Source organism: Ammodytes marinus (genome assembly GCF_949987685.1).
Source record: "Ammodytes marinus genome assembly, chromosome: 9".
Taxonomy (NCBI): Eukaryota; Metazoa; Chordata; class Actinopteri; order Uranoscopiformes; family Ammodytidae; genus Ammodytes; species Ammodytes marinus.
The window spans coordinates 1,144,462-1,160,487 of NC_137213.1; the positions used below are offsets into that span (position 1 = coordinate 1,144,462).

Genomic DNA, 16,026 nt, shown 5'->3' on the forward strand with positions numbered 1-16,026 from the left:
AGAGACCTTGTTTATATAAAAGTATGCATTTTTTGATTTAGACAGTCAAACCAGGCAGGGTCAGTTCTCGTCTGGTTTGACTGTTTCTAAGGCAAAAAGCATAAATAATCACTAACCTCAGTTTTTCAGATTTTTACGCAACTTTATCCTCACTCTTTACCTGACATAATAAACATTACAACACAACATTACAACACGTAAAACTTTGCTAAAATGTTCTTTTTAGAAGTGAGTCACCCTCGATTTGTCCCTCAGTTGCATGCGAGGCAGGTAGTTATGGAGTGATCTTTGCTGATTCACTTCATTGCATTTTGTTGAACTTGGTTCAAAATGAGCTCACAAGCCTCTAAGGTAAAGCCTGCTGCCTACTGATCATGCTGCCTGTCTCAGACTAAGATTTGAAATGGTGCAGAGTCTGCAAGAAACGATCTGTTTATGTGTTTTGTTTTCCTAACCATTGCTTGACCCCACACATCAAAGGCACAGGTGTTGGGTGTGTCTGTGTGTGTTTTTTTTGGGGGGGGGAGTGCTCATGTGTGCGTGTGTGTGTGTGTGTGTGTCTGTGTGTGCGCTCGTGGGTGTGTGCTCATGTACAGGTATGTGCATGTGTGTGTGTGTGTGTGTGTGTGTGTGTGTGTGTGGATGTCGTTAGAAGAAGGGGGGGCGGGTATTTCATCTGTTAGAAGCAGTATAGTGTGACATTTTGCCCCATTGCACCATTGTGTGCTGCGGGATCATATTGACCGCAGAGTACAACAGGTGTTATAAAATTAAATAAAACACCCATAATTTGATCAAAACACTTCAAATGTATAGGAATCATCAGAAGCATAGTATTGAACAACCCCTATCATTTTCAGACCATTTGGTGAATGAGAAACATGTTTTCACGCAAAAAGAAATGTCTTGTGGGGTCAAATTGACCCCAGTACAATAGGAGGGTAATAGGTCCATGGCTATCAGCAGCCAGCTAACGTTAGCTTGTTAGCTAAACAGTAACTTAAGGCAAAAGTTAGAAACCAGTTAATGTTAGCATCCATCCTTGCACGCTTGACACAATCTACAGTAATTCACCCTGAAGATGAGAAAGTGCATCTTATTGAGCTTAACAAGCTTACTATCTAACAACTTACATTTGGCCAGCTACACTCTGCACTGCGCGAGGCTGACTAGCTGTGTGCACTGAGAGGCAGTGATGCAGTACAGGACAAGACAGGTGAAAGACATAACATTAGGTGAGGGACATGACAACTTAAGTGTTCACATTTAAGACAGAACGGACGAGACAAAAACAAGCAGGAGGTCATTGCATATTTTTACATTGTTGTCGATGGTAATCTTTCTCTTGTTTCCATGATACAAAAGCAGAATCCACTGGTCCTGCTCAGCACTTTATACATGCTCTGAGCATGATTTGATTTAAATTTCTTAGTCGTACCATGAACCTGTGAAGAAGCATTTGTTAGATTTCTCCTCTCATTTAATGAGGGGGTTTCCGTAAATTTGTCACCCATTTGAATGTTCAATGGATGTTTGGGTTGAACAGGCTTGAACTTACATTTCATTTTGCAACCCTCTTTTAAATGACAAATACATGAATATTCAACTTGGAGCCAAGTGTGACCCAATCAGTGTCAGTGTCACTGGGGTAAGAGACTGTTAGCGCTTTGCCTAGGGCCTCAGGGCTCCTGGACCACACACTGACCCATTCTGACAAAGGCTCTGTGCTCAAACACATTGAAATAAACCAGGTAAATAAAGAAGATTCTTAAAGTACAGCTTTTACTAAAAAAAAAGAAAAACATAATCCAACAAAAACCATGCACAAAAACGTATGTTTATGGGCATGGTGATGAATATTAAATTCACGTCTAAACGTATGGAGTGGTTTATCTTTGGCTGAGTTGTTGTATCCTGTCTGCCAGTTTGAGGCAGTGTAGGATCCTGCTTCTCTCCCGGTGCAGCTCGTCTGGGCTGACCTGGCCCTGCAGCTTGGCAGCAAACAGCAGCAGGTCCTGCATGAAGAGGCCCACAGCCTGGCGGGGGCCCGGGGGGATCTCAGTCACTGTGCTGCAGGCAAAGTGGAAGTTGATGTGTTTGGCCCTTGGCAGGCCGGGGCCCCGCTCCTCGATCCACGTCACAGGTCTAAAAAGGGACACACATGAGAGGATTCATGTTAACTCTGCACATCACTGTCATGACCACAAAGCCAGGGCAGAGACACTCAGTAGGTCACTTTGAAAGGAATATTTCAATAATTATTTGTTTACGATTTTTACCTCTCTCTGTGGCTCGAGAAAAGGTGACAGAAACCGTTCCTGTAACTATGCCTGCATTTTTCATATAGAAATGGGCAAAGGTCGCTCATTCAGGTTAGCTTAGCTCAAACACTGGTAGTCAAGGGGAGCAGGTAAAAATACAAACTTTGCAAAATCACTAAACGCTCCAGTGTGCTTGTTGGGACTGGTTTATTTACCATGGTGACTTTATGTAATTTGAGAATCAAAAACATACTCAAGGAAACAGCCGTCAAAGAGACTTCCTGGTTTCCTCCCAGTGTGTATTTGATCGGTAAATTACTCGCGCGTCTCACCAACAGAAACACTCATTTTAAATTTCTCTCTGTGGGCTACAGCTCAGCTCAGCCAGGTCTGGAAGTAGTTTGTGGAAACAGGAGGAAATCAGGTGGAGTGTAAAATATGCCAGGCAAAGTAAAGCTACAGTAATGTAGCGCTTCTAGTACAATGAGTCAAAAGAAGTTATTGAAGCCTAAGGAAGCCATGGGGAGTGTGTCAGCTGTTTTCAGCTGTAATCCGGGCTAAGGAGAGACATTTGAAATTGTGACTAACTTTAGTTTGTTTGTTTGTTTTGACAAAAGCATTAAGCGTGGGGCAGTTCATTTTTCTGTGTATTGTTATCCTATAGACTATGCGTTCTAAATATAGATTTTATAAAACCAGAACATGATGGATCCTCAAGGAATGAATTTGATTCCTCCATCTTGGAACATACTACTGGTGCTCATCCCTAGTAGACATACATGAAGACAAATATTATATATATATATATATATATATATATATATATATATATATATATATATATATATATATATATATATATATATATATATATATATATATATATATATATATATATATATATATATATATATATATATATATATATATATATATATATAGGGGAGAGTGGCCTAATATATAGGGGAGAGTGGCCTAAGTTGTGCAACTTTTCACTCAAAGTGACTTTAAAGTAAGGCCTTGACAGTAAAGTCTCCAACTCAAATATGTACATATATTTCAGGGTGTTGTGCATCCCTGGCAATAAAAACTTTGGATCTGGAATAAACTGTAGAAGAAATATAGCTTTCGGAAAAAAAGTTGTCTTGTTGCACAACTTGCCCCCCGGTGTGGTGTAAGTTGTGCGGTTGGAGAGAATACCACGGGGTGAATTGTGCCATTGCTATATATCTCATAAACTGTAATGCAAGACAAATCCATTAGACAATTACTTATTTAAGGTGTATTTAAAGTAAATAGGTGACAAAGATTGAAGGACAATTTTCTTAAACAAGGCCTAGCAGATCTAATGGTTTTACCTGCAAAGCTCACAATGACAAAGTCACCATCATCATCTTTCTGGCCATCTGAACTCTCATCAGTGGTGTCGTTAAGTGGAATTGAGATGTCACTCTCTTCTGAGCTACTGTAGACAATCACTTTCTTTTGGTGACCAGCGTATACAGCCATGCACTGGCACAACTCTCAGAAATGTACTTTGCACTAGTTGCTCGGTGCTTGTGGAACCAACTGCCACCTGACAAATGTGATTCCCCCTACATTTCTGCCTTTAAATCAAGGCTCAAAACCCATATGTACACCCTGGTGTTTACTCGCCATTAACTATCTTACGTCTGCACTACTATCTGTGTTTATGTGGATGTATGGGCTTTACGTCTTTTATTTTGGTTATTGTTATTTTACCTTCATTGTTTACCTACTGAATGCACTATGTACAGCACTTTGGACAGTGCAAACTGTCATAAATGTGCTTTTATAAATACATTTTACTTACTTACTTACTTATAACTCACCTAGGCCCTTTGGCACAAATCACCCCATCCCCAGAATTTTGGATAATAGGCATGATGCAGCAATTTAGGGCTGACATTGTGCTAACTATATAGACTCAAAGTGTAGCATACCAAAGCACTAAAACGTGTCAAATGTGTTCAAACTTGTCTATAATTGTTGACACAATAATCAAAAAACCTTGATCATGGAAATTTTACTTTGAAAGGCAAAACACAATTTTTTGAGCTTGTGCTTATATCTTATTCCTTGTGTCTCCCTTCTTTACAGGATGAGTCAAATGGATGGCTCTTCTTAAATATGTGGTCACATTTCCAATTTCTTCCATGGTTTTCTAGAAACAAGGGGTGGCACAACTTCCAAAATGCACAACTTAGGCCACTCTCCCCTAAGTATGATGTTATAATAAGTCCTGTCTCTGACCTGCTGTCAGCTGTTAGCAGCTGTGCAGTCATCTTGCTGTAGTTGTTAGCAGAGTCTTCCTCCATACTGGCTGCAGTCACTGTCAACTCTCCAAACATCTCAACCAACCAGGTGAGGCGCGCTATGCCACTGAATGCTAGGAATCCAAATCCAGGCTTCAGAGCCCCGCCTCGGAAAAATCAAATACACACACATTATTACTCTACATTTATTCAGCTGATAGTTAGATTTGAAGTATCACAGCCACCCGCCTACAGACACACTCTTGTCTCTTACCAGTAAAGTGAAGAGTTCCTTCCTGGAGGGTTTTCCCTTCTACCTCTCTCTTCAGTTCTTTGAAGTCTGCTGACAGCAGCTCAATGTGTTCTTCATGGAGAATTACACCTGATTACACACACACACACACACACACACACAGTTAGGTGGGCCTGTGTACATTGGACCAGCTCAGGGTTCATGTACAACGTAGTTATAGTAAATTCAGGACATCACACAGACATTTTCCTAAAACTGACAGATCATTACCCCCCAAACATGTCCTCTCTAGTACTGATTAGGGCTGCAACTAACGATTATTTTGATAATCGATTAGTCTGTCAATTATTTTCTTGATTAATCGATTATTAATCGATTGGTGTTTTGGTCCGTAAAATGTCGGAAAATTGTGAAAAATGTTGATACATTTTCCAAAGCCCATGTTGACGTCCTCAAATGTATTGTTATGTCCAAAACCCACAGATATTTCAGTTTACTGTCATAATAGGATTAAAGGAACCAGAAAATATTCACATTTGAGAAGCTGAAATCAGAGGATTTGGAATTGTTTTATTAAAAAATTACTCAAAACTATTAATCGATTATCAAAATAGTTGGCGATTATTTTAATAATCGATTAATAATCGATTTGTCGATTAATCGTTGCAGCTCTAGTACTGATAATGAAACTGTATTTAAAACATATCCGTTGCATCCACTGGAGAGGGGAAGTAAACGGGGTGGTAGGATGGCCTAGTGGAAAGAGTGTCCACCCAGTAACCATGAGGTCTCTGGTTGGATCCCCGGCACCAGACAGGAGGGTATTAGTAGTAAAACTAGTGGTGGCTGCTATTAAATCTACGGTGCCCACAATCTCTACCATTGTGTCCTTGAGAAAGACACTTAACCCCAAACTGCTCCAGGGGCGCTGTGACCCCTCGGAAGTGGAAAACTTGAAAGGGGATGTAGCCATTTACTAATAAAGTAACTGAACCCCTGAATTACTGCCCTAAACAATCACTGGGTGGTCCTCCTCTGAAGCTGGAACAGACCGACACATTGATAGAACTGAGGATCACCTTTTTCCTGGGCCAGATCCCACAGCTCCACAGCAGCCTGGTAGCTCATGGTCATGGGATACTCAACACACACGTGTTTCTTGGCCTGCAGAAAGGTTCTGGTGAGACAGGAGGAAGGAGCTCTCTTGGTCAAACAAGGAATTCTAATGAGAAACTAATCAGTTATGCATATGTTGTTACTAAAAGTTATGCAGTTCCTCGTGGGAGAAATAGATTTGTGAAGAGATTCAGAGAACAGAGCTGTGAAGATGCTCTAGTTCAGGGGTTTTCAAAGTGTGAGAGAGTGAGCCCCCCCTCACTAAAAAAAAATTAAAATAACATTCTAAATCCCTGTGTGTTTTGAAAGACCTTTTAATTATTTTACAAATTTAAACATATTTTTGAAACATTCTAAAAAAAATTGTGCTTTTTTAAATACATTTTAACATCTTAATCCAGTAATTTAATCCTGCTTCCTTTAAGCATGGATAGTAGTGACTGAGGCCCTCATTTATCAAACTTGCGTGGAAACTGGTGCAGATTCTGGCGCAAATACCTCCCTACGCCAGGTATCGCGTGGTATTTACAGTCGTATCTCGCCAATCTCAGCGTACGCCAGGCCATTATTGATAAATGCGGCGGCTGAAAACAATCGTATCACGCCCCTATATTTTCTCAGTTTACAGGCCTCGCCCAGAGGTTTTACGACATGGATATGCACATTACGGCACAGAAGAGGAACTTCTCTGAAGTAGAAATTGAAAGAATAACAGCGAAAGTAGAAAAAAAAAAGTTTCATTTCGGAGCATTACAAGAACGGCAGAAGGCAGCAGTTAGGAAGGAAATAACTGCTGCGGTCAACAGCGTTGGTGTTGACAACAAACGATCTCCAGCTGAGGATTTTGCATTTTAGGTTTACATCAGTAGGCTACTATCGCCCAAATGCTATAAAACAGCATATACAATTATATGTCGCCATTTCTTTACATAGACGAAGAAAAAGTGGTCTGACTCAAAAATCGTCACTAAAAAAAGCGTGTTGCTGTTCTGAAATGCAACCAACTGGGCTGGGGGTGCGGGCATAATATAAGTGGTAGAGGAGAAAAAGACGCACCAACTGTCCGATAATGGTCCCCATAAAATAAATACACGTCTCCAGAGATTTGAATGATTAGAATGAATTGGCCCTTTTAGATAGCACTACTCAAATGGGGTTTACAAACTAAAAATAACACATTTTGCGTTTTACTGTATGACAGCATGCGCTTGGTCAGCCCGGCCGTCAGCTGCACAAGCCGACCCGGCAACGATCAGCTGTGAGAGCGCCCACTGCCCTGCTCCACCAGCAGATCGGAAAAACGTGCCGGTTAACGGTGGAAATAAATCGCTCGCTTAAGCATTCAATGACACATTAAAAGAGGAACTAACATCTAAAAAGTGCTTCAAATAAATAAAATGTTAAGCTGAATGTTGTGCCGTGTATTTTTTATCATAAAGAGCAGTGTAGGCCTACTACATATTTAATAGGCTACTTAGGCTAACATTTTGAATGAATGCAGCCCTCGTGCCTCAGTGTCCCCCCAGCTGCTCCAAGTCGGAGACAACTGCCCTTACGCAGTCCCATGCAGGGCTCCTAAGTGGCCGGTGTGCGCACTATTGAATCAGCTCTCGTACTACATAAGCTGCACAATTTTAAGTGATTAATATATTTATTTTGGTCTGAGCAAACATTTGTATTATCTTCTAATAATTGTCCAACAAAGTCATCGGCTACCCGGCACAGCCTGCACTGCGAGTCCATGCTGTTTACAAACTTGCGTACACGAGCTGAGAGCTGGCGTGGGATTTGAGCGTATCCTACGCTCACGTCCATATTGATAAATGCCGAGATTTGCGTGGAAATGTACGTACACCCATTTTTCTGGTCTACGCACGGTTGATAAATGAGGGCCTGAGTGTCGGAGTGAGAAAGATAGGCAGACAGACTTGCCCAAATAATTTTGGTAACGCTTTATATTAAGGTTCTTGTTATAAGCCTTAGTAAATAGGTAATAAGGACCTTTATTAGATGCTTATTAACATTAATTTGTGTTAATAAGACTATATATAAGTGTTAATAATAACATAATAAACATGTTGACAGTGTGATTATAAGACTTTTATAAGACACTTCTTAACTATTAATTGATCGCTTAATATCATTAATAAAAGTCTAATGAGTTTCTGATAGCTGTTAATAAAAGCGTTACAAACTTATTTATTGAGTCTTACTAACTTGCCTATTATGTCATTGTTAAACCTTTACTAAGCATTGTTTGTTGCTTTATGAAGGTAACCATATCTTTATTAATCAATTAATAACAGTTAACTATGCTCTATGAACAATGCTTATTAAGGTTAATAAGTCCTTTATTAAACACTTAATAACAGTTAATAAGTACTATATCTTGTCAAGGAGGATACAATGAGAATTAGAAAAACGACATGTAAATACAATGTTAGAGCGGTGAAGGTATTTGATTAGCTTTAATGTTTTTCTAGTTGAAGTACCTTCAAAAATGAGTTTTCTGAGTTTGGTTTGCAGCGCCATATCTTAGTTGGCTAAAGTCACTGATTTTCATCCCTCTTTCCAAAATGTTGTTGTTGGAGCTATTCAGTTGTCCGATTTAATTGTAAAAACATTTGTGTAGTTTGTTGGCCTGATATAGATTAATTTGATTATTTAATGTTTAATTTCTTGTTTGCATTATTAGTTGAAGTTAATTTGAGTTTATTTATGCTTTTGTTTGTAATTAGTGGCCAGCTGTGGCGCACCAGGTGCCTATATATAGAGGGGGGCGGGCACAGGTAAGATAGGCACTGGGTAGGGTCATGGTTTTTTACCAGATACAGGAGAGAGACAAATGTGCTTTGTTTGCTTGTAACATCCAGACAATAAACCATCAAAAACACAAAGTTCCCGACTGGACAGTGGACTCTTTTTCCCTACCCTGCGTACGATTCGTCCCCCCAGTGCCTCAGTGGCCATTTTTATTACGTTGTTTTGTTTGATTTCTTTATTTTCAAGTTATTGTTTTATAGAGGACAAATGGCCAATACAGTAAAAAACCTTCCCTAAAGTATTCCCCCCGACGAAAGCCCCCTCAAAGTGGACATTGGACAGTGAAGTTGTTTGGATCGCTCACCCTCTGATGCGGAAAAGACACCTCGCAACCTGGAGCCGCTGGTCGGCGAACATCCCTCAAAGCCAACTGATTGGTATGTGAAAAGATTCCCTCTGGAAGCCGTATTGGAACACAGTAACACTATTGGAGTGCTCGAGGCATTGTTTCACACTATAAGCAAGTTGATTTGTAAATAAATCGAAAAGTTTGCAAGCCAGCAGGTTGCGCACGGTGACGCGCACTACGTCATCACCAAATACGCTCATTCATTAATGCATTAATTCTTTTATGAATGCAAACCAGATGATGCAAACCAGATGTCTGATGTGTGGCAATATTCTGTGCTGAAGAGGAAAAATAAAAAGTGTGGCAATTAAATGAGTGTAAGGCAGCGGAGTTGATAGATACGGAAATGTCCAACCCTGTGTTAAAGGCAAAAAGCGACACTATGTCCGTGTCCGCTGCATCACGAGACGCAAAGCTTACATTCAAAGGCTTGGAATCCCACCTCGGAATGAGACAAAAGGATATGGAAATGTCCGACACTGCGTTAAAAGCAAAAAGTGACATTTTGCCCGTGTCTGCTGCACCACGGAACGTAAAGTTTACAGCCAAAGGCTTGGCATTCCACATCGAAATGAGCCAAAAAAAGAGGTCTCTAAAATGCAAACAAGCAAAAAAATACATGGAACAAATGTCTGTCTTGATGGAATCAACTGACGATGTGAATGCAGTGCAATATCAGCTGGGTCAGTTCATTCAATGCTATGAGGAAGCAAATGCAACACATGAATCTTTCGTGAATGTAAACCTGCCAAAGAGTGAAGTTGAAAGACAAGATAATTATTTCCATGCAAAAATGAAAACGTTTTGTGGTTTTACAGAAGAAGCCAAGAAGTGGTTATCTGATGCAGGTCACCCATATGTGCAAACTAAAGAAAATGTTAATGAACCTCCAGACAACCAAGGTGTTGTTTCTGATGGGATTAATCCAGAGGACAGTGTTTCAAACATTTCATATCCTAAGGGGTCTCATTACAAAGCCAGTTCTCATGTATCCAAAGCATCATCAACCACTTCCTCTGTAAGAATACAAGTTGAAGCTGATAAAGCAGCACTAACAGAGCGACTGGCTGCATTAACAAGGAAACATTATCTGGAAGCCAAGGAAGAGGAGCTAATAAAAGAAAAAGAAAAGCTAAGAAAAGAAAAAGAAAGGCATGCTCTGGAAACTGAACTGGCAGCAGCCAATGCAAAACTTCATGTGCTGGAAGTAAACTTAAAGTGTGGTTCAAAAGCATCCAATGGAATGAGCTCTTATTTTGAAAGGAACGCTGCTCAAATAACAAGCCAACTTAATCCACATGCACAGTTTTTTGTACCAAAAGATGCAAATAAAAGTGAAATGTTGGGTGAACCACAGTCTCCAGGGTTGGTTGTCAGGCCTAAACACACAGCTGTGACACAAATTGACTTCAGACCTGCAACAAATATTCAAGCACAAGGCACACAAATGGTTCATGATGCTCAACAGTTTGGATGTGAATCCTATCTCAATCTAGGCGGCAACCATAACACCCAAAATGATATTGTTAACATCATGCAGCGTCAGAATGATATCACAACATTGCTGGTTCAGCAAAATTTAGCATCTGCTCTGCCAATAAGAGATATTCATGTGTTTGATGGTGATCCGCTGCAGTTTCAATCCTTTATCAGAGCTTTTGAAGTTGGCGTAGAAGGAAAAACAAATAATTGGAGTGATCGCCTGCACTTTTTGGAACAGTACACCAGGGGCCAGCCCAGGGACCTGGTGAAGAGCTGTCATCATCTCCCCCCTGCTCAGGGCTATCAAACAGCTAAATCCCTTCTCACCGAGCATTTTGGAAATGAACATAAAATTGCTTCAGCATATATGGACAAAATTCACAACTGGCCACCCATTAAAACAGAACATGTGGAAGCATTGCAATCGTTTTCACTCTTTCTTCGAGGTTGTGCAAATTTAACACAGCAAATTGTGTACATGAAGGAGTTGGATATGCCATCCAACCTCAGAAGCATTATCTTGAAACTGCCCTATAAGCTAAGGGAAAGATGGAGGACGGTGGCATGTGATCTGCAGGAGCAAAGAGGACAAGTTGTGTTCACTGACCTTGTGACCTTTTTGGAGAAACAAGTCAAGATTGTTTCTCACCCGCTTTTTGGCAACATTCAAGAATCACAACCTGCCAGCCACAATAAAGCCCCCAACACAGATTATGCAAATCAAAGGAAAGAAAGAAGCACATTTGCCACCAGCATCACTGCAGTGAATGAAGGAGATAGAAGCTATGAGGCCAACGAAAGCATATCCTCTTCTACTGAAGGTAACATCAAATGCTGTTTATTTTGCCAACAAACAACTCACTCGATGGAGAAATGCTCACTATTTAAGAAGAAGATGCATCAGGACAAGATATGTTTCATAAAGGAAAAGGGAATTTGTTTTGGTTGCCTAAAGCCTGGCCACATAAGTAAAGACTGCAGGAGTCGCTTGGATTGCAATGTGTGTCAGATGAAGCATCCCTCAGTACTTCACATTGAGATAAAGGATAGAGGTACATCCTTTAAAGAAATACAAGCATCTGTGAGTTCTTCGTTAAGCGTTTCACCTGGACCGCCTCAGACATGTGGGCATATAGGGGCCGGTGATGAGGACAATACTGTCTTTTCCATTGTTGCTGTCAAAGTTAAAGCCTACATGAGTAACACAATTGTGCAGACGTATGCATTTCTGGACCCAGGGAGTTCCGGTACATTCTGTACAGTCAGTTTGGCAGAGAAGTTGGGCTTGAATGGCAAGCCAGCCAACATCCTACTAAGCACAATGGGCCAACAAAGGATTGTGGGCACCACCATATTGACTGGTTTGGAAGTGTCTGGTATGGATGCCAATGATTTTATTGAGTTGCCTAATACCTTAACTCAAAATACTATGCCGGTGTCCAGGCTGAACATTCCACGTCAAGAAGATGTTGAAAAGTGGTCTTATCTGAGGAATGTAAAGCTTCATGATATTAATGCAGAAGTGGATTTGCTCATCGGCACTGATGCAGCTAAAGTGATGGAACCCTGGGAGCTGATCAACAGCCCCGGCGAAGGACCATATGCTGTCCGAACAAGAGTCGGCTGGGTCATTAATGGACCACTTCGTGGTGGAAATAATACCCAAGTGAAGACTGGCTGCTCTGTTACAACAAACTGTATCTCTGTGACACACCTGGAGGAACTGCCCAGCAAACAATACAACCACGACTTTAAAGAGAACGCATTAGAGGAGCAGTTGGAGTTGTCAAGAGAGGACATTACATTTATGGGGATTACGAAAAGTACAACAGAGATGAAAAATGCTCATAACTGCATAGGCTTGCCCTTCAGAAAAGAAGACCCTGTGCTATCAAATAATCACTGTGTGACTGAACAGCAGCTCCAGGGTTTGAAGAGGAAATTTGAAAAATGGATAAAGTTTGGGCAGGAGTGGCCTGTAGCTGACATGGATCCAGCTGTGCTTCCTGCTGATGACCCCGAGGTCAAAAGAGAAACAAGAGTGAATACCATTGTCAAATATGCAGATAAGGCCACAAACCACATTCATCCACAACTTGGACATGATGGTAGAAACCGTATGCTGTATAGACTTAGACAGAAATACTGGATCACAAGTGCCAATTCTACATGCAAGAAAGACAATACTTGGCTTATCAAAGAAGAAACTTTTCACAAGGAAAACGTGTCATCATTGCTGATGCTACAGCCCCAAGAGGATCACGGTTGATTGGCAAAGTTCTGAGTACAAAGTCGGATTCCATAGGAGTGGTCCGCTCCGTCTGCATCCAAACCAAGACCAGCGTGTTGGAAAGACCTGTGACCAAGATATGCCTGCTCCTGGAGGCTACGGCATAAGACAATGGACAATATTCTTTCTTTTTCTCCATCTGTCCTGTCTTCCATCTTTATTGTTCTCTTTCAGCACTACCCATCCAGCTATCGGGAAGAAGACAATAGAATATAGTCTAAGACTTAGGGGCAGATAGAGAGAATAGCTCCCTTTATGTATTTAAGTAATTGGGTGTTTACACTTTCCCCAATTAGGGGCCAGAATGTTGGAGCTATTCAGTTGTCCGATTTAATTGTAAAAACATTTGTGTAGTTTGTTGGCCTGATATAGATTAATTTGATTATTTAATGTTTAATTTCTTGTTTGCATTATTAGTTGAAGTTAATTTGAGTTTATTTATGCTTTTGTTTGTAATTAGTGGCCAGCTGTGGCGCACCAGGTGCCTATATATAGAGGGGGGCGGGCACAGGTAAGATAGGCACTGGGTAGGGTCATGGTTTTTTACCAGATACAGGAGAGAGACAAATGTGCTTTGTTTGCTTGTAACATCCAGACAATAAACCATCAAAAACACAAAGTTCCCGACTGGACAGTGGACTCTTTTTCCCTACCCTGCGTACGATTCGTCCCCCCAGTGCCTCAGTGGCCATTTTTATTACGTTGTTTTGTTTGATTTCTTTATTTTCAAGTTATTGTTTTATAGAGGACAAATGGCCAATACAGTTGTCTTTTGGCATCTAGCATAATGAGTGCATAATATATTTGTTTTTGCTCTGAAGTGATTCTTTCACCTCTATGTGTGCGCACACATGTTGAGTGAGTGTTAAAATGAGATGCCCCGAGAACGTAGTATATTTTTCACAATCTATGATGAATATGACTCGTATGATCGGTTAATTGTGCCTCAAATCAGATCCTTAAAGGGCTTTTATTTTGAAGGTAGTTGTAAAACCGGAAGTTCCGTGTATGCTAGTCGCTGATGGCTTGACGCCAGCTTGACGGCCATGCTTGACAAAGTGTTTCACGAAAGTAAGGAGAACATGTCGGAGTCGTCAGCACGGTCAGCACCCCAAACCAGGTCTCTGAAAAATAAGAGGGTGAGGTCCGAACTGGAGGATGACTCTTCTGGTAAGTTTAAGAATGTAATGCTATAGTAACGTTAGCTGGTTCTAGCTTGCTAGTTGTTTGCCTAGCTTACATTACTTTCTTTCAGAAGCTTTGGTGAGCTTCTTTTTTGAGCTAACGTTTAGCTTACACTATCATAAAAACTGCAACCAAACGTATCTATTAACAGTTGTGTCATGCTAGCTTGTCAGGAAGGGGCAAAGTAATGCTGAATGGTTATTTCTGTGCTGACCCAGATGCTGCCCAAATTGTCCTAACTGCCAAACTGGGTCTACAGAAATATAAACATGAGCTGGCCAGGTATAAATTAGAATGCCAGGATGTAAAAATAAAAGACCTGACAACGGAGAGAGATTTCTTGAAGGGACAACTATCTGAATGAAAGAAAATATTTACTTTTTTCCAACAATTGTCACCATTACAGACTAAATTTACTTTGATACTGCACCCCTTTTTGCAGATTCCATGTCCAAATCGCTTAAATGCTTAGTATAACCTGTCTGCTATCTGTCTAATTGTGATCAATGTTTCTTTGTGTTGTCTTTATACAGTAACAAGAAAGACCAGCCTGACTCAACCTTCCCCTGGGGCTCAAGTCCGTTGTCGTCTGACTCCTCTGACTCCTCCTCAGACGATGGGAAGAGGAAGAGGAAGTATAACAGAAGTCAGCATTATACTGTTGCAGAGGGGGCCAGCAGAAGAAGGCTTTTTTTTAAATGATCTATTTTTGAATTGTATTACTTGATTTTATTTCAATACATTTTAAACTTTTAAGACTGACCAATTTTCTTACTATTTTGTTGACACAATCGGGGAACGGTGGGACTTGAAAATATTCCCACCTCCAAAGTGGGGAATGACAAAACAAGTTTGAGAACCACTGGGTTAGCATCTATATAGTTGTATGTGGTTTTCTGCTTGTCCTATCTGCAACAGTATAATGCTGACTTCTGATACAGCAACGTCTCGCCCAAATTCCTCTAGTGAGGATTGCTCATACAACCCCACGTCGTTTTATATTGTTTTACCTACAACAGAGTTTTTTTTTTATTATTGTTTGATGGAAGTTTTTTTTGCTCTACTTGTTTAATTGTTTTGTTGTTCTTATTCATTTAATATTTTAAATTAATAGTCTTAATCATTGGACACTTGAATTGATGTCAGGCAGCATTTTTATTTTACAAAGGTATTTATTTTTTTACATTTAGTAAAATGTTGTTCATGAAAGTTCTGGGAAACAAACAAACATGTTTACAATTGCACAGTTGTTAAGTGTTTTTTTTTTCTTTAAAAGTAAGTTTTTGAGCTTCACCTCTGTAACATTGTATTTACATGTAGTTTTTTTTAATTCACATTGTATCCACCTTGACAAGATATAGTACTTATTAACTGTTAAAAAGTGTATGTTAAAGGATTTATTAACCTTAATAAGCATTGTTCTCGCTTTAGATCCAGTACCTTCAAAATGCATTATTACTTGTTTAATAAAGGACTTATTAACCTTAATAAGCATTGTTCTCGCTTTAGATCAGGTACCTTCAAAATGCATTATTACCTGTTTAATAAAGGACTTATTGGCCTTAATAAGCATGGTTCTCGCTTTAGATCCAGTACCTTCAAAATGCATTATTACCTGTTTAATAAAGGACTTATTGGCCTTAATAAGCATTGTTCTCGCTTTAGATCAGGTACCTTCAAAATGCATTATTACCTGTTTAATAAATGACTTATTAACCTTAATAAGCATTGTTCTCGCTTTAGATCAGGTACCTTCAAAATGCATTATTACCTGTTTAATAAAGGACATATTAACCTTAATAAGTATTGTTCTTAGAGCATAGAAATGCATTATTACCTGATTAATAAAGGACTTATTAACCTTAATAAGCATCGTTCTTAGAACATAGTTAACTGCTAATAAACAAATAATAAAGGTGTGTTCACCTTCATAAAGCAACAAACAATCCTTGGTAAAAGTTTAACTATGACATAATAGGTAAGTTAGTAAG

At 39.9% G+C, this 16,026-nt stretch overlaps 1 protein-coding gene across 1 annotated transcript in view; it reads right to left on the bottom strand.

The window, feature by feature from the left end:
• Nucleotides 1-1,143: 1,143 nt before the first annotated feature.
• The window catches only part of blvra (biliverdin reductase A), a 40,383-nt gene continuing 25,500 nt past the window's right edge, over nt 1,144-16,026 (bottom strand). Inside the window, exons 4-7 of the mRNA XM_080033828.1 lie at nt 5,870-5,967; nt 4,812-4,919; nt 4,536-4,704; nt 1,144-2,145 (exon numbers count right to left, since the gene is read on the bottom strand). Coding sequence (XP_079889954.1) covers nt 1,890-2,145; nt 4,536-4,704; nt 4,812-4,919; nt 5,870-5,967 — 631 coding nt within the window. The 3' untranslated portion in view covers nt 1,144-1,889. The remainder of the gene's footprint in view (nt 2,146-4,535; nt 4,705-4,811; nt 4,920-5,869; nt 5,968-16,026) is intronic.